Source organism: Trichomonas vaginalis, chromosome IV (assembly GCF_026262505.1).
Source record: "Trichomonas vaginalis G3 chromosome IV, whole genome shotgun sequence".
Classification (NCBI taxonomy): Eukaryota; Parabasalia; order Trichomonadida; family Trichomonadidae; genus Trichomonas; species Trichomonas vaginalis.
In genome coordinates, this window is record NC_067206.1 from 34,014,366 (window position 1) to 34,033,351 (window position 18,986).

The following is an 18,986-nucleotide window of genomic DNA, read 5'->3' on the forward strand; positions in this document are numbered from 1 at the left end:
TAGGCATTTGATATCTTATCAATTTTCTAAATTTAAGAATTTATTATCGTTAGTATAGATTGCATATACCAAGAATAATATAACAAACCACTTTGTTCGCTCTGAAACTTCTTAAATTTATTTGAACGATGCGATTTTACATTTCTTGTCAACTCTAAATTTCTGAGATATTTAATTGAGAATACTCAACGGAAAGATATAATGCCCATGGTGCGGATAGTTATATTTCATTGATAGCCTCAACGTTGAAGATATGAAAAAGTTAATTTGAATGCCAGAAATTATGAATGAAGAAATCTTATTCACGTCAAAATTTGATACAGGCAAAATACACTATCACGGTCTTTAGGAATTGAAATCATTATTATTTGGTAATGCATACATTTTGAATGCTAGTAATAATTCCATATTCATGTCATCAATATTCGAAATTTTTTATCATTTCTGTATTGAAGAGTTTTCTCTCTAATTATCATAACTATGAATGATGTTATTAGAAACAGAGATGTTAGTAAGCCAATAACAAAAAAATTTTGATCTGTTAATTAATTTTATATTTTTATATGGATTCTTTTTGTACAATAAATGAACAGAAAGTATAAGACATATTTTGGAATTAACAAACGGCAACACGAGAAATAAGTTATTTCAAATTTTGAAAAAAACACATTCTTATTTAATAGATTGTGTTCAAACATCATTGCTATGATTATAGTTGGATTCGCAATATGATATTTCAGTTGATTATAGCTTAGTATTGATATTTGATCATAAAAGAGTATCTTATGCATGCACATCCATAGTGTTAATGCATAGCATATGGTAGTTATTCTGAGTTTCGTGTAGATCATTTTAAGGTAATTTCTTATATCATTTGTTAATAACAGTTTAATGGCAGGTGATATTTCTGACCAATCTGAGATAAAGCAAATACGATCATGTGTGAACCAAAATTTGATATTGGGAAATTTATCAATTGATTTCAATAAAAGTATCATATTTTTCAAAATTACCTTGTCTAATGGATGTATCATGTATAATAGCATATAAAAATGCGATAATGTTATACAAATAAATGGGAAAAGCCTCATAACATCTGAGATAGGATTTGGGAATCCGAAATGCATGAAACAAGAGAACCTTTCAATATTGTATGCTAATTAGCTCTTAAAAGCTCGTGTCAGAAATTTAAGTAACTTAATATTTTATATATAAATTTATAATCTGAAATATAAATAAAATATAGTTTACACTCTGTATTTCAACAAAATATAATTGTGTTGAGGAATGAATTATGAAATCCCGATGTGTTTTAAACACCTGCTTCAGTTAAAATTTTTGCAACATTAAGAACTTGATTTTTGGCATCGTTCTGTGGCTTGTCACCACCACAAAGACCAACGACAACCACACTAGCAGTCTTTTTCATGTAGATGTTTAATTCATCTTGCATCGCGTGAATGTAATCTGTAGTATATTCTAGTGGGAATAGTTTTTGCTTATCATAAGGAATTCCGTGTTGACGAGCCAGTGATGGATCTTTAAGCATTTTTGACCAGTGGATTAAATTCGTTGGAGTTGCTGGGAAATTTTCTGTTTTAGCGCATAAGGCTCCTTCTACTGAGAAAATAGCAGCAGCATTGGTTTGCCCTTGAAGCATATCAACGTAAGCGTCCCAAGACATTTCGAAATTTTGATTGTCAAATCGGAATATTTTGAGAACTCTTATAAAAGTTTTATAGTTTGGGATGGTTAGCATTTCCGTAAATTCTAATGGGGATATTTTTATTGCACTACACAACTACATGCTATTGCTATTGATTTTAGGCCAGAATCAGACTGTTCGAAAATTCGAAATTTTTACAATTCGTTCCCATAATCAAAAAAATTAGACGTGACAATTGTACCATACCATAAAAGTAAGAAAACAATGTTCCCTCCTCAAAAGAAACATTCCGATATTTTCTTTTCTAATTGACAGTCAAGCAGTTAGTTATGAGCATACCCTGGTACAACAAAAGCAATTTATTGATTAATTTCTCAAATTTAAGTAATTATGAAATATTTCCGAAATAATTTATTGACAATACATAGAATTCACTATTATTTTTTGTTTTACAAAAAAGATAGTTCATTCTATAAGTCCAGACACATTGTTGCAATATTCTTCATATTCATATCATATTGGACCCAATATTGGCCAATATCTTTGTTGTCATTGAGGTTATTCCATTTAACAAAACCATATAATATGCTTTGTTAAGTTAATTAAAAAAAATATTAAAAATAATTTTGAAAATATTTGTTATTTTTTAAAAAATACATACATTTTAATATAAAATAATTAGTGCCCGCGAGATTTCCATGTATTGATTGCATACAATCTTTCCTGGTCTGTGCAGTCCAAGAGCGACAAAATTCCAGGCAACATTTGTTCTCTGTGTTGCCAATCCTGAGCAACAAACATCAAGAAAGATCTTCTCAACACTTCGCTTATTCCATTTTCGTTTTGCTTCTTTTGGTCACTTTTAATCTTAGAAATTGCTATTTTCAGCTTATGATTTAATTCCGAAATCTTCTTATCTTTTTCATCATTTTGTTTCTTGAGATTTTCATTTTCATTTTTAACATTTTGAGCTTGTTCAACAACATTTAGTTTAGATTTAACTTGATCCATCATTTGAACAATTTCCTTTTCTTTATTACTCATTTGCAGACTCTTTTCTTCAAGGTCTTTCTTCATTCTTAAAATTTTCTCAACTTCTGACATTTTTTGTTCAATTTCTTTTTCTTTCTTTTCATTCATAGCCAATTTATCTTCAGCTTTATGCATTATATCATTTGCCTTTTGTGTATTGAATTCCGCATCTTTCGACAGATTAGAAATTCTTTCTTCTTCTTGTTTCAAGAATTTTTCTCTTTCATCAGCATTTTGTTTAATTTTTTCTGCATCTAACATTGTTTGTTTTGCTTCTGAAACATTTTGAGCAATTTCCTTTAGTTTGTTTTCATTTTCTTGCTTCAATAATTCTGCTTTTTGCAATTTCTTTGTTGCCTTTTCATTCATTTGTTCAATATCTTTCTTCTTTTCATTGAATTCTTCATATTCAATTCTATGTTGAGCAACTTCCAAAGCGAATTGATGTCTTCTCTTTTCCAATTCGTTCTTTGCTCTTCTTATATTCTCTCCTTCCATGTCATATTGTGTTCTATCCATTTCAATAGTCCTTTGCAACATCAAAGCTTTCTTTTCTGCAACACTTAATTCTGTCAATTTTTCATCATTTATTTTTTCTTTTTCACTTAATTCTTTTTCTTTTTGTTCGATTTCGGATTTCTTTGCATTCAGAGAACTCATTAATGACTCGTAATCTCTTTTAATAGATTCGTAATCCCTTAATTTAATGTTTAGTTCTTGTAATGTCTTTTCATTTTCTTCTTTCATTTGATTTAGTTTTATTGATTCATTTCTAATTTCTTCTTTTTTGTCTGCAATCTTGTCGAACTCTTCTTCTCTCGCGGAAACAGAGTTTGCCATGATCTCCATCACTGCGCGCTTTTGATCAGCGATTTCATTAACTTTTGTTTTTAATTTCGAAATTAATTTCATAATATTTGAATTTAATTTCACCAAAGAGTTCTCAAACGACAAAGAAATAGTTTCTAATAACTTGTTGTTCTTGGAAACAATTGAATTTAAGGTTTTGTCATAATTCAAATTATTTTGTTTTAATTTGAGAATTTCTTCATTTAATTTGGAATTCTCTGATTGACAAGTAGATAATGATTGTGATAAAGTTGTTTTCTCTTCATTTAATTCAGAAATTCTCGAATTTAGATTTTGAATTTCGGAATTTAATTTTTGCTGAAGATTTAGAGAGTTTTCATCCTTTTCTTTGATTTGTGATGAAAGATTCTCTATTGTTTTGTTGCTTTCTTCAAGTTTTGATTGAAGATTTTGAATATTTTCCAAAGATTTCTTTGTTTGTTCATCAGATTTAGCTTGAACAAGGTTTTTAAGCTTTTCAATCTCTTCTTCATGTTTCTTTCGTTCTGATTCCACTAAATTGATGCATTTTTGCTTCATTTCTTGGATTTTTTCTTGAGAAACTTTTTCCAAGTTTTGTTTTTGCTGTTCCAACAAGGAAATTGTGTCTTGTGATGCGGCCATTTGTTCTGCATAGTCTTGGAGCTTCTTCTCCATAGATTTGGACAATTTATTCTTCTCTTCTTCGAGATTCGTGAATTTCTTAATTAATTCTTCTTTTTCTGACTGTAGTTGTTTCACATTTTCGTTATTTTCCATCTGTTTACCTTCTTTTTCACTTTTTAGAGCAGAAATTTGATTTTGATATTCAATGACAGAATTATTGTATTCGTTTCTTAATTTGGTAAGTTCTTCTGATGACTGATTCAATTTTTCTTTCATTTCTGTCAAATTTTGACTCAAAACCAAATTTTCATTTTCAATTTTTTGAATTTCTTTCTCTTTCAAAGAAATTTGGTCATCTTTATTGGCAATATCATGCTTAAGTTCATTAATTTCATTGGAAAATGTTTCTTTCTCTGAATTTAATTTTGATAATTGGATTTTCAGAGAAGAAAGTTCCTCTTCGTAAGATTTCTGATTGCCATCAAGACTGTTTTGTAATTCTTCGTTCTTCTGCTTATATTCGGAGATTTCCCGGTCCAAATTATTTATTTTCTCATTTTGAGATTTAATTTGATCAATATAAGTCTGAACTTGTTGGTTTGATTGAGCGCTCATAGAATCCAGTTGTTCTTCCAACTGTTTCTTGACTTGAGAAACAGAAATTTGAAGATTTTCTTTTTCTTTCTCCAAATTGTTTATTTTCTCAAGTTGAGTCCTGTTTTCATCCTTCAGTTTCGTTATTTCATTGTTTTCTTCACTGTCTTTCTGTGAAATTTGATTTTGGATTTCATTTAGTTTTGTATTAAGATTATTGATGTCTTCTTCTTTCTCATTGATCGAATTGCCTAGTTCTTCGTTTGCTGACTCGAGTTCTTCGATCTTTTGCTCTAATTCGGAAATAATTTGTTCTTTTTCTTCTAAAATCTGTTTGTTCGTTGCATCATCATTTTCTACAATCTGGTTAAGTTCCTTCACCTTCTGTTGGACTATATCAAGTTGAGATGTGACTTCATCTTTGAGTTTCTCTGTTTCTATGGAATATTCTTGTAATCTCCTAACAAGTATTAGCTTTTTCGCCATTTGCTCGGACATTTGGCCAAGTTTCTGCTCTTTTTCTGAAATTATATTTAATATTTGATCAAATTGTTGCTTTTCATTCTTAAAGAACTCTACAGCACGGGTCTTAAGAGCTTGCTTATCATTATTCCTCTGTTGGTTTAGAGAATTGACCTTGTTTTGAAGCTCTTGAATTTGTTTATTCTTTTCGTTGGTCAATTGCTCAATGATTTGCTTTGATTTCTCTTCACCACTTAATTGGCTATTGATTTGGCTCATCAATTCTTTGTTTTCATTAGATATCTGTTGGAGTCTCTGATTAATTGAAGAATTTTCTTCTTTGAGTGAAGATATTAGAGCTTCCTTTTCATTTAACTCATTATGGTACTCATCTTTTGATGTTTCATGGTCTTTCTGAAGCTTTTCAAGATTATTATTTGTTTTATCAAGCTTTTGTTGAATGTCAAGGATCTTTTGTTCGGATTGAGACTTGTATGATTGATATTCTGAGGTAATGGCCGATAAATTAGCTTCTAATTCTTGATTTCGCTTTTCAAAGTTTTGTTTCTCATAATATTCAACTTTATTTGATAATTCTTCAACTTGATTCATCAGTGAAGTATTTGCTTCAAGTTTTTCTTTAAGTTGCACCTCAATATCATTATATCTTTTCTGAATTTCAGAAATTTGTGAATCAAATTGAATCTGGCTTCCTTCTTTTTCTTTCAACATGACATTAGTTTGGTTTAACTGGCTTTGGATACTTTCAATTTCTGATTTTAATTTTTCTTCTGTTTCCTTTGACATCTGTTGGAGCTCACTCAGATCAGATACTAGTTTATTGTTAGTTTCTGTCAATTCATTGATCTTTGACTTTAATTTGTCGTTCAATTTTTGCAAATCTTCAAGTTCTTGTTTGGTCTTTGTAATTTCAGTATCCTTTTGTTGGATTAGTTCATTGTTTCTCAAAACTATGCCATTTAATCTTTCAAGTTCAGATGAAATTTGAGTAGTTGCGTTAGAACTTTCAGAAATTGCGTTTTCTTTGAGCTGAAGTTGTGATTGTAAGTCACTTACTTCTTTTGTCTTGGAATCCATTGAAATTTGAAGTTCAGATAATTTTGACTCCAAATTTTGAAGTTTTGACTCGTAATCCTTCTTGGTTGTTGATAATTCTTCTGACTTTAGCCCAATTTCCTTTTGAAGTTCATCAGTTTTGCGAATTAAATCTTCAATCATTGAATCTTTTTCTGAATCATTTGAACTCTGTAAATTGGCATTATTTTCTTGTAATTGTTGTAACTCCTTTTGTTTAGAATCTAATTCGCTTTGAATTGATTCAATTTTTTGTAAAAGTTCTTCAATTGTTGCATCTCTTTCTGTAATTTGATTACTTAGCGAGATATTTTCATTTGAAAGTGTTGTAATTGCAGCTTCATCATTTGTTGACGATTTTGAGTTAAATTCTTGGATTTGTTTCTGAAGTTGTTCATTTTTACTTGTTAATTCTTCATTCATTGAAATAAGCTCATCCATTGCATTTTGTAGATCTGAATTGTTTTTAGAATTTGATAATTGTTGTTTTAGATTATTTGTTTCATTTTCCAAAAGTTGGTTCTTTTCACCTTCCTCTAGTATCACTTTCTCGCTTTCTTCTAATTGCTTCTTTAATGTTTCGAGTTCTTTGACTTTTTCTTGCAAATCCTCAATTTTCTCTGATTCATCATGAGTATTCTCTATCAAAGTTGAAAGATCGTTTGATAAATCCATGTTGTTTTTCTCTGCCTTCTTTAATTGTGTAGTTAATTCTGCATTTTCTTTTTTCATTTTCATTCTCTCTTCATTGAATGCTTGTACTAACTCGGCGTTAGAATGTTGAAGATTTTTAAGATCTGTTTCGGCTTGAGCATATAATTGATTAATTTGTACGATCTGATTTTCTTTAAGAGCCAAACGTTCCTTACATTCAGTGAGTTGATCATGTAAAGATTGCTTTTCTGTGTTAACTTTGTTTAATTCATTTGTTAAGATTTGTGTATTTGTGATTGACTGCTTAAGTTGCGCTTTGTGTTTATCATTCTTTTCTTTTAGCACTCTAAGCATCTTTCTCATAGTATCTATATCAGCTTTGGCTGGAGAGGCTTGCAGGGTGCTCGCAGGAGATTCCATTTTCCAAAGTTTTTTTTTATCTCAGTGTTCAATTTTATACACTACATATGATGTTCGATTTAAAGGTATACACAAATATTTCCCTTATAAAATCTTTGTTTATAAGAATCGAAGATGAATCAACTCAAAAATAGGTTTTGAGAGATGTGCATATATAAAATCAATTATATATCAAGAATTATGAATTTCTTGCTAGAGAAATACCCAGATTATATGTATTCAATAGCCAGATTATCAATAACAAGTGAATATCAGTAGCAAAAATCAATACGCTGCATCAGTTGTCATCTTAATAGACAACCAACTAAGAATTAATGCAAAATTTTGAGTTCCAGCAATTCCATAACTACGATACTAAAGACAAAGCTTTAGATATATTGCTCATAAAGAAAAATATCAATTTTTAAAATGTGTTTTATCCAACAAGCCAAGTCAACGAGTAAAAAAATTTTTTTGAAAGTTTATCCCATATTTTCCAAAACGTTATTGAACAAAATTGCTAGAATGGTTTGTTGATTCCGGCCAAAGATCAATTTCCGATTTTCCTAAAAATAATCGGACTGTATTCAATTTTCTGATTTACAAAATAGGCCAAAATGTTTTTACTACTTTTTGTCGCTCTTCGTGCTACAGAAATAAGAGCCAACTCAAAGGATCCAAAGCCAATAGATGCCTTGAACAAGCCAGCTCCTTCAACAGGAAATGGCAAAGAAATCCAAGCACCCTTGACTAAATCAAATACTACTAAAGTAGGCAATACAAATGCAACATTACCAACAAATACTAATCCCAACCCATTGCCAACCAAAAATGCTACAGTAAATAAGAATGTTAACATCCCTGGTAAAAATTTAACACAGAAGCTTAATAAAACAGCTGCTATCCCATCTGAAGGAGTAGCTAAGGTAAATACAACTGCCCCTGCAGTTGCAAAACCAATTAACTCTTCAAAGGTTCCACAGATTAATCAAACAGTCAAACCAAAGGTAGTTGTTCCAAACCCAGCATTACCAGCTCCAATGAAGGAAGTAGTTAACACAACAACTAAGATTGCCAATACTACAGCCAAGCCTCAATTAAAGACCGGAAATCAGACAGCAAAAGTTAACTCTACAAATGCCAGTACTACAGTTCCTTCCGGAGAAAAGCCAAAGACATCTCCAATTTCAAGAAACACCGTAGAAAAGAAGGACAATGAAACAAAGAAGAAGGACAATGAAACAAAGAAGAAGGACAATGAAACAAAGAAGAAGGACAATGAAACAGAGAAGAAGGACAATGAAACAGAGAAGAAGGACAATGAAACAAAGAAGAAGGACAATGAAACAGAGAAGAAGGACAATGAAACAGAGAAGAAGGACAATGAAACAGAGAAGAAGGACAATGAAACAGAGAAGAAGGACAATGAAACAGAGAAGAAGGACAATGAAACAAAGAAGAAGGACAATGAAACAGAGAAGAAGGACAATGAAACAGAGAAGAAGGACAATGAAACAGAGAAGAAGGACAATGAAACAGAGAAGAAGGACAATGAAACAAAGAAGAAGGACAATGAAACAAAGAAGAAGGACAATGAAACAAAGAAGAAGGACAATGAAACAGAGAAGAAGGACAATGAAACAAAGAAGAAGGACAATGAAACAGAGAAGAAGGACAATGAAACAGAGAAGAAGGACAATGAAACAAAGAAGAAGGACAATGAAACAGAGAAGAAGGACAATGAAACAGAGAAGAAGGACAATGAAACAGAGAAGAAGGACAATGAAACAGAGAAGAAGGACAATGAAACAGAGAAGAAGGACAATGAAACAGAGAAGAAGGACAATGAAACAGAGAAGAAGGACAATGAAACAGAGAAGAAGGACAATGAAACAGAGAAGAAGGACAATGAAACAGAGAAGAAGGACAATGAAACAGAGAAGAAGGACAATGAAACAGAGAAGAAGGACAATGAAACAGAGAAGAAGGACAATGAAACAGAGAAGAAGGACAATGAAACAGAGAAGAAGGACAATGAAACAAAGAAGAAGGACAATGAAACAGAGAAGAAGGACAATGAAACAGAGAAGAAGGACAATGAAACAGAGAAGAAGGACAATGAAACAGAGAAGAAGGACAATGAAACAGAGAAGAAGGACAATGAAACAGAGAAGAAGGACAATGAAACAGAGAAGAAGGACAATGAAACAGAGAAGAAGGACAATGAAACAGAGAAGAAGGACAATGAAACAGAGAAGAAGGACAATGAAACAAAGAAGAAGGACAATGAAACAGAGAAGAAGGACAATGAAACAGAGAAGAAGGACAATGAAACAGAGAAGAAGGACAATGAAACAGAGAAGAAGGACAATGAAACAAAGAAGAAGGACAATGAAACAGAGAAGAAGGACAATGAAACAGAGAAGAAGGACAATGAAACAGAGAAGAAGGACAATGAAACAGAGAAGAAGGACAATGAAACAGAGAAGAAGGACAATGAAACAGAGAAGAAGGACAATGAAACAGAGAAGAAGGACAATGAAACAGAGAAGAAGGACAATGAAACAGAGAAGAAGGACAATGAAACAAAGAAGAAGGACAATGAAACAAAGAAGAAGGACAATGAAACAAAGAAGAAGGACAATGAAACAGAGAAGAAGGACAATGAAACAAAGAAGAAGGACAATGAAACAGAGAAGAAGGACAATGAAACAAAGAAGAAGGACAATGAAACAAAGAAGAAGGACAATGAAACAAAGAAGAAGGACAATGAAACAAAGAAGAAGGACAATGAAACAAAGAAGAAGGACAATGAAACAGAGAAGAAGGACAATGAAACAGAGAAGAAGGACAATGAAACAAAGAAGAAGGACAATGAAACAAAGAAGAAGGACAATGAAACAGAGAAGAAGGACAATGAAACAGAGAAGAAGGACAATGAAACAGAGAAGAAGGACAATGAAACAGAGAAGAAGGACAATGAAACAAAGAAGAAGGACAATGAAACAGAGAAGAAGGACAATGAAACAGAGAAGAAGGACAATGAAACAGAGAAGAAGGACAATGAAACAGAGAAGAAGGACAATGAAACAGAGAAGAAGGACAATGAAACAGAGAAGAAGGACAATGAAACAGAGAAGAAGGACAATGAAACAGAGAAGAAGGACAATGAAACAGAGAAGAAGGACAATGAAACAGAGAAGAAGGACAATGAAACAAAGAAGAAGGACAATGAAACAAAGAAGAAGGACAATGAAACAAAGAAGAAGGACAATGAAACAGAGAAGAAGGACAATGAAACAAAGAAGAAGGACAATGAAACAGAGAAGAAGGACAATGAAACAAAGAAGAAGGACAATGAAACAAAGAAGAAGGACAATGAAACAAAGAAGAAGGACAATGAAACAAAGAAGAAGGACAATGAAACAAAGAAGAAGGACAATGAAACAAAGAAGAAGGACAATGAAACAAAGAAGAAGGACAATGAAACAAAGAAGAAGGACAATGAAACAAAGAAGAAGGACAATGAAACAAAGAAGAAGGACAATGAAACAGAGAAGAAGGACAATGAAACAGAGAAGAAGGACAATGAAACAAAGAAGAAGGACAATGAAACAAAGAAGAAGGACAATGAAACAAAGAAGAAGGACAATGAAACAAAGAAGAAGGACAATGAAACAGAGAAGAAGGACAATGAAACAGAGAAGAAGGACAATGAAACAGAGAAGAAGGACAATGAAACAGAGAAGAAGGACAATGAAACAGAGAAGAAGGACAATGAAACAAAGAAGAAGGACAATGAAACAAAGAAGAAGGACAATGAAACAGAGAAGAAGGACAATGAAACAAAGAAGAAGGACAATGAAACAGAGAAGAAGGACAATGAAACAGAGAAGAAGGACAATGAAACAGAGAAGAAGGACAATGAAACAGAGAAGAAGGACAATGAAACAGAGAAGAAGGACAATGAAACAGAGAAGAAGGACAATGAAACAAAGAAGAAGGACAATGAAACAAAGAAGAAGGACAATGAAACAGAGAAGAAGGACAATGAAACAGAGAAGAAGGACAATGAAACAGAGAAGAAGGACAATGAAACAGAGAAGAAGGACAATGAAACAAAGAAGAAGGACAATGAAACAGAGAAGAAGGACAATGAAACAGAGAAGAAGGACAATGAAACAGAGAAGAAGGACAATGAAACAAAGAAGAAGGACAATGAAACAGAGAAGAAGGACAATGAAACAGAGAAGAAGGACAATGAAACAGAGAAGAAGGACAATGAAACAGAGAAGAAGGACAATGAAACAGAGAAGAAGGACAATGAAACAAAGAAGAAGGACAATGAAACAAAGAAGAAGGACAATGAAACAGAGAAGAAGGACAATGAAACAGAGAAGAAGGACAATGAAACAGAGAAGAAGGACAATGAAACAGAGAAGAAGGACAATGAAACAGAGAAGAAGGACAATGAAACAGAGAAGAAGGACAATGAAACAGAGAAGAAGGACAATGAAACAAAGAAGAAGGATAATGAAACAAAGAAGAAGGATAATGAAACAAAGAAGAAGGATAATGAAACAGAGAAGAAGTCTGAGGAAAAGGACGGAGAAGAGAAGAAGGGAGAAACATCAAATACTCCAATTAAACCAGCAAACCAGACAACTAAGACAAATACAACTGCCAAACCAGTATTGAAACCAGGATTAAATCAGACAACAAAAGTCAACACATCTATACCAGAAAAGAAGGAAGAGAATAAGGAAGAAGAGAAGGAAATCCAAAGTTCAGAAGTTTCATCAGAGTCAGAGTCAGAGTTAGATTCTGAATCTCCAATTGGTTCAGAGTCATCATGCAGCTCTGAAATGAGTGAAGAATCTGCAATCAGTGCTGAATCAGAGATCCCAGTTGAACCATCAATTTCCGCTTCAAGTGAATCATCTTCATCCTCATCCTCATCATCAAGTGAATCTTCTGAAATGTCAGAAGTCGAAGAAGACAAGGACACAGAGCCAAAACCAACACCATCCCCAGAAAAGAAGGACGAAAAGGAAGATGATGATAAGAAGGAAAAAAAGAAGGAAGAAGAAGAAAAGAAGGAAGAAAAGAAGGAAGAAGATGATAAGAAGGATGAAAAGAAGGACAAAGATGATGATGAAAAGGAAGAAGAAAAGAAGAAGGAAAAAGAAGACAAGAAGGATGACGATGAAAAAGATGACGATGAAAAGATAGAAGAGAAGAAGGAAGAGAAGAAGGAAGAAAAGAAGGAAGATAAACCAAAGGAAGAAGAGAAGAAAGAAGAAAAGAAGGAAGATAAACCAAAGAAGGAAAAGAAGGAAGATAAACCAAAGGAAGAAGAGAAGAAAGAAGAAAAGAAGGAAGATAAACCAAAGAAGGAAAAGAAGGAAGATAAACCAAAGGAAGAAGAAAAGAAGGAAGAGAAGAACGAAGAAAAGAAGGAAGAGAAGAAGGAAGATAAACCAAAGGAAGAGAAGAAGGAAAAAAAGAAGGATGATGACGAAGATGAAGAGGATGCCAAACAGCAAAATAACCCTGCAAATAAGGGCAAAAATGAAATAGTCACAGAATCCTATATCTCATCCAAGGGATTCTTCTTCCTTGTTTCTATTATTGTTGGTGTCGTTGCAGTGGCCGGTGCTGCTTATTACTTCATCCGCATGCGTCGTAGACCAGATGAACAACAAGAAGAGCCACTTCTTATTACAGATGAATTTTATTAACTATATTTTTTTTTATTTTGAGAATAAATAATTTGAAATATCAATGAAATCCCTTCAATTCAAAAATGTTTTAAGAAAATTCAATACTTTACAGAAAAGTGTCAATTCTTTATAAGACTTCATGGAAATGTCTTTTGTTGAAACAATTGGAAAGAAATATCAAAAAATTACAAACATTTAAATAAAAAAGAAATAAAACAAAATAATAAAATATAAAAGAAATTAATATTCATCAACGTTCTCGAATACTATATCACTTTTATCCAGTTCATACTCATCTTCATCTGAAATATTGTACTTTGACCTTGGCTTCTTTCTTATTAATATTTCGATCGTCATCTGAATGAATAAAGTCAAAACAAAGGAAATAATGATAAACGAGACACAAGGGATCGATGTAAGTACGTTTTGGACGGCTCTGTATGAAGATCCACTTCCTTCGAAATAATTCGATGAAAGATAGATCAAAACGCAACAAATCATTGATCCAAAGATAAACAAATTCTGTTGGACCGACCACGAACTTGTTTTGCTTATGATTATTGCATTTGTTATTACAACAATGGACAATGACATCAAGAAGCTGAATGTCTTTAATGATATTGTCGAATTAAAGCCATTCATGCTGTTCATTGTCACATTCTTTGCAATTAACAAATATAAAAAGGAAAATGAGGACAAAACAAACAAAATGACAACTAACTTCGTCTTAGTAAGTGGCTCCTTGTTAGTTCTTCTATAAAACTTTGCATCAGCCATTAAATCATCTGCAGAATAAGTTCTGTTCATTACTGCATGGCTGAACAAAGGTAAGAACGTAAATACATAAAGAACACTTATAATTACAGGTTCAGAAAACAATGGCGTAGAACTACAACCGTTGTAAAGGTTGAACCAAAATTGAATGAATGTAAACAAAATGTTTCTCTCAAAAACTGACATGACGATAGATTTGAACCGATCTCTGAAATAAGAAGCGTGAACGAACAAAATCTCTGCGAAATCAGTAAAGCTTCCAGAAATAATGTCCGCTGAAATATCTGCAACATGGATGTCTCCGTAACCGATTGATACTGAACAATCGCACTCCTTCATGTAGTTGCAGTCATAAACTGTTGATCCGATACCGAGAATCGACCTTCCAAGAATGATTTGAAGGTCTCTGACGAAATTACAAATTTCAGTCGGATCTGCTTTTTGAAGTACGATCGTTTTGGTCTGTTGTATCATCTGAGCCATCTTTATAGCATACTGTGATTGTGTCAAATATTGGATAGCGCCTCCATCAATGATCAAAACATCGTATGATGGATTTTCCAACAGGTAAGTTATGGATATTTCTACATCATCGAGGATATCACCTTTAACCAATCCAACAACAGGGTTGTTTTTGATGATTCCTAAAGAAATTCCGGTAATTACGGTTGAATTTCCTTTGGAATTGCTTGTTAAGACAATCTGTTTGAAGGATTGCTTCGCACTATCAAGGAATGATAATGTTCCTTCGCGTGGCTGGTCTTCAAAACCTATTATCGACAAAAATGTGGAATGCATCTCAAGATTATCGACAATAGAGAACGTAAAGTCGGCATTTTCGGTTCCAAACTCCGATATTTTCTCTTCGAAACGTTTATATTGTTTCTGTGACAAATATCGATACGAACAACATTCTACGTGAAGTCCGTCATCGTGGAATGAATCGTATATCGTTTGGTACTTCTCGATGCCGTCAACAATCAATTCCATAACTTTGTAAACTCCACGAGTGAACAAAATTATTGAACCTTCTGCATCTTCGACAATGATGGAAATACGTGGATGGTTTGAGGACGAATGAATGATCTTTTTCGTCTTGAAGTTGTACGTAGTATTTCCAATGAGAATTACTGATTCGTCCGGAGTTCTGCCAATTAACATGTATCCGGAGCTCGCTGCGAGTCGGAGAAGCTGCTCATCATCAGGGAATCGCGATACATATGAGAATTTGCCCTTGGAACCAACCAATGAGGCTGAATGGCAGAGAGATAAATGCAAAAACAGGATTTTCGCTTGCTCGCTGCTGATTTCAAGGTCCGGATCTGTGAATTGGTAAAATCCGGATTTATTTTCAAGCAGATCGAGTTGTTTCGTCTCACATAATTTTCTGATTGTCGGTTCTTTGCCGTAAACCTGTTCGTTGATGAAAATTCTCTTCAAATATGGCTTTGGTTCTAGTAAATTGTTCTTAGAAGTCATCAAAACGTCAGCATGAGCCAATTCATATAAACTATTTGGATTTGGAACGCTTGATTTCCTAAAAAGATGTCTGATAACGTTAGAGTTGAACAGATAGATGAGATCGATGAAACTGTAAAGCTCCAACGGAGTCAATGGCAACAATAAAATTAAATAATTTCTTAAATTATGCATAAAATACGGATAAACCGAAATTGTACTATTAAATGGCCAATTTTGCGTCATGTTATAATAGTACAAACTTCTTATTGCTATAATTCCAGCGTAAATTAGAATAGCTGTGACCTGTATTAGGTTCAATGCGTTCAAGGATCTCTCGAGCTTGTTTGGCTTTGTCCTAAAAAGGTGTTGATTCACAGTCAAACAATCATGTCCTGTATATACAACGCCGCCGATGACAAATTTGCTATGGTGTATGATAGAATAGCGTTCTATGTAATTTGAGTTTGTTAATTCTACGGAACGTCCATTGAAATCCAAATATCCAGAAAATATTATTGGATTTGTCAAAGGATTTTTAATGTTAACATTATCATTGTATACTTCTCGTTTCATATCTGCTATTTCAAAGGGAGTATTAAACAATGCGCCTTCATAAGTAATATCAATTAAATTTGGAACGGAACGAGGTGTCAGCTGCGAAGAGCCATCAAGTAGAAGTGTTTCTACGGAAGTAGGTTGTAAGTCAGATGTTTGTAAAAGTATGATGTCTGCTGGAGAAATGTCGCCATTATTCAATTTAATTAAATCTCCAACGCGAAGATTGTTCCAATTGATGGTAATCCATTGTTTGTTCCTCATAACTTCAACTGTCTGACTATTAATTTTTTGTATCGACTTTTTTCGCCTTTTTTTAATTGTAAAATATGTTAATGTTGATGTAGAAAGAGAGATAATGATTGGAATTAATGTGACAAGTATGTTAAGACAAACTTCGCATTTTAACTGAACTATAAGCATCAATAGATAGTACAAAAACGAAATTCGCGAAAAACATATTTTAATGAAAGAAGGCGGATCATCGATTATCGAATCATATTGACGAAATGGCTCGTTCGAGAGTGTGTTTACATTTGTATTGGTTGTACCTCTATGGGATGTAAAATAAACAGATCTCGTTGCCATTTTCCTCAAAAATTTGTCATTGAGAGGAAAAGTGAAAAATTTATTTCAATGAGAATTTGATAGATTTGCATATATGATGAAAATATAACATTTGACTTTGTTTCATCAATCGTAAAGTTCTCAAAATTTTAAAAGCCTGTCAATAATTGAATAGAGCTAGAGTTAAATTAATCGGAGAATGTCGATAGTTTTAATTGATCTAGTTTTGTATTTTTCAATTACAAAGGTACATTCACTATTTTTGACAAAATTTTAAATTTTCATGGGGTTGTAAATCTTATAATAACTAGATGAATAAGGAATGAATCCCAGTATAATGTGCATCATTATATTAAACACTATATGTAAGGCTAATGATTCTATTAACACTTATGAAGATCTATAGTATTTGAGCAGATAAATTTGATAATTTCCAAAACTCTTATATTTCAAAATTAAAGTGTGCGAATGCATTTAAATGTGAGCAAAAAGAGATTGATGCTGTTAAAACTAGGTGTTAATTTGCAATTATTTCGCATCACAAGAACTACCAAGTAAATTCGGCTATCTTTCTTTGCAATTATTCTCCATTATACCTATAATATAATGGTTAGGGTTTGAAGAAAAGTTACTAGAGAATTATTGACTTTTGAAATAATGCAGAATTTTACTTGAAGAAATCATTAATTTATGAGTTCCAAATTGCTAAGCATGACGAAGGATCATTAAATTTGCTACAATTAAATACATTTATTGCAGAATTAAGATTTTTGAAATTAAAAGTTTGAAATATTGCCTTTTTGAATAAAAATTTAAATTTTATTATATAATCATGATAATATCTTATAGAAATTAAAAGAAAATATTTTAAACCATTCAAATATTTTGAATGTCTTATCAATTTAAAATATTAAAAGATAGCTTGATTTTATCATCTTTAGTTGTTATCAAAGTTTTCTTCTTTTGATGAACAACAGTAAATGATTTGTTAATTACTTGTCTTCCTTTTTCGCAGCAAAATCGAAAGTTATGATGATAATCTTGCTCTCAATTTTGAAACTCTCTGATTTACAAGTAAGCATTCCTTTGGAAAAGCAGTCCTATTCTGTTTTCAAGATATTTTAAAGCCTCCATTTCATACAATGCGCAGATCTATTCGAAATTGCAAGAACTCTCAATAAAAATGCAGCAGCAAAGAAGATTCCATAGTTTCTAGCATCAAAAATTTACAACCTTAATACAACAGTTAAAGAGAAGCTCGAAAAGAAAATATTTAACCATAAAGCTGGAAACCATTCGATATCTACTATTGGATCTAATAAAAAGTTAATTATAACATATTTTACATGCTATTTGTTGACTCTGTTCCATTATATTACCATATATATCTTTTTGAAATCTAAAATATTTTTACGATTTTAACCATGTGTTGTTGAAACCATATATCAATCTTAGCTAAAGTATAGTTTATGAATTTGTCACCATCTAACGTATGAATTTTCAAAAATGTCAAATATGTTCATTTTTTCTGTAGATTCAGCCATAATTTCACGTTGTTATACTATTCAACTATTATTTAATATTTTTATCGATTTAAATATATGATGAGATGCTTAGTTCTCCTGGAAATCGATTTTTAATCGCAATTTTAACTTTCCAAAAAAATTCAAAAATAAAAATCCCTCTCAATTTTCTAAGTTTTCTAACTCGCCAAATCTCTAGCCAAATTTTTTTTGGCCCGTATAAATATTGTTAGGCACTATATAGGGATGCTATTTATCCTATTTTCATCCCATTTTACTGTTATCGCCTAGTGAATGTACCTTTTCAATTACAACATAGAAAATTTTATTGAAATTTGTTTCAGATTCTGGCTGTCAACTACTACCCTTAAATTTAACATCTTCTAATATTAGTGGTTTGATCCAGGATGGTCGTAATTTTAGGTCGACGAAATTTGAAGATTATTGATGAGAAATCAATTAATGTTTGATTGATATTAGAATGTACTACAGATATTTGTTATGTGCACTAAAGATCTTTTGACACGGTCAACATTTTTGTAATTTCGGAAATATTTATTTGATAATAAAGCATTTTCGAACGATATTTGCAATTGCTGGATGGAATTAAATGTAATAATTCAATTATGATGAGTTTAATCGTTATCAAATATCTTTTCCCTCTTGGCTTTTAAAAATGGACATAGATGAAGGTAAGAAAACTATTAAGAGTAGATTCTAATTAAAATTCAATAATAATTATGATATTATCTTGATAATTTATGAAAAATCAATCAAGAATTTCTTGAATGGTTTGAAATGGATAATAAATAATTGATAATTCATTATGTTGATCGATTCCAAAGAAATTATCACGTTATCTCCTCGATTTAATAATAATATTTTTTGCATTATTTTTTGAAAATCTAAAAATAATAATGTTTAAACATTGGGATGACATGTAAGGAAATGTGACATTTATGAATATCTAGGTCTTTGTCCTTGAAATTCATTGATAGTCTCGCAATACTCTAAGTAAATTATTCA

General features: G+C 32.0%; 4 protein-coding genes across 4 annotated transcripts, besides 1 other annotated feature; 1 reads left to right on the forward strand and 3 right to left on the reverse strand.

Moving 5' to 3' along the window:
- Nucleotides 1–641: 641 nt before the first annotated feature.
- Nucleotides 642–1,695, reverse strand: TVAGG3_0218290 (profilin (actin-binding protein) family; the record flags this gene model as incomplete). Its single annotated transcript, XM_001307666.1, has 1 exon — nucleotides 1,313–1,684. The coding sequence occupies one exon, from the start codon at nucleotides 1,682–1,684 to the stop codon at nucleotides 1,313–1,315; it is 372 nt and encodes a 123-aa protein (XP_001307667.1).
- A 605-nt stretch (nucleotides 1,696–2,300) lies between these two features.
- On the reverse strand, nucleotides 2,301–7,396 carry TVAGG3_0218300 (structural maintenance of chromosomes protein 2 family; the record flags this gene model as incomplete). Its single annotated transcript, XM_001307665.1, has 1 exon — nucleotides 2,345–7,378. The coding sequence occupies one exon, from the start codon at nucleotides 7,376–7,378 to the stop codon at nucleotides 2,345–2,347; it is 5,034 nt and encodes a 1,677-aa protein (XP_001307666.1).
- A 578-nt stretch (nucleotides 7,397–7,974) lies between these two features.
- On the forward strand, nucleotides 7,975–13,098 carry TVAGG3_0218310 (microtubule binding; the record flags this gene model as incomplete). The annotated part of the gene is made up of 1 exon (XM_001307664.2): nucleotides 7,975–13,098. One exon carries the CDS (start codon nucleotides 7,975–7,977, stop codon nucleotides 13,096–13,098), a length of 5,124 nt encoding a protein of 1,707 aa, XP_001307665.2.
- A 160-nt stretch (nucleotides 13,099–13,258) lies between these two features.
- On the reverse strand, nucleotides 13,259–16,473 carry TVAGG3_0218320 (phospholipid-translocating ATPase protein; the record flags this gene model as incomplete). The annotated part of the gene is made up of 1 exon (XM_001307663.1): nucleotides 13,321–16,293. One exon carries the CDS (start codon nucleotides 16,291–16,293, stop codon nucleotides 13,321–13,323), a length of 2,973 nt encoding a protein of 990 aa, XP_001307664.1.
- A 207-nt stretch (nucleotides 16,474–16,680) lies between these two features.
- Nucleotides 16,681–18,264: a mobile genetic element.
- The last annotated feature ends 722 nt before the right edge of the window (nucleotides 18,265–18,986 follow it).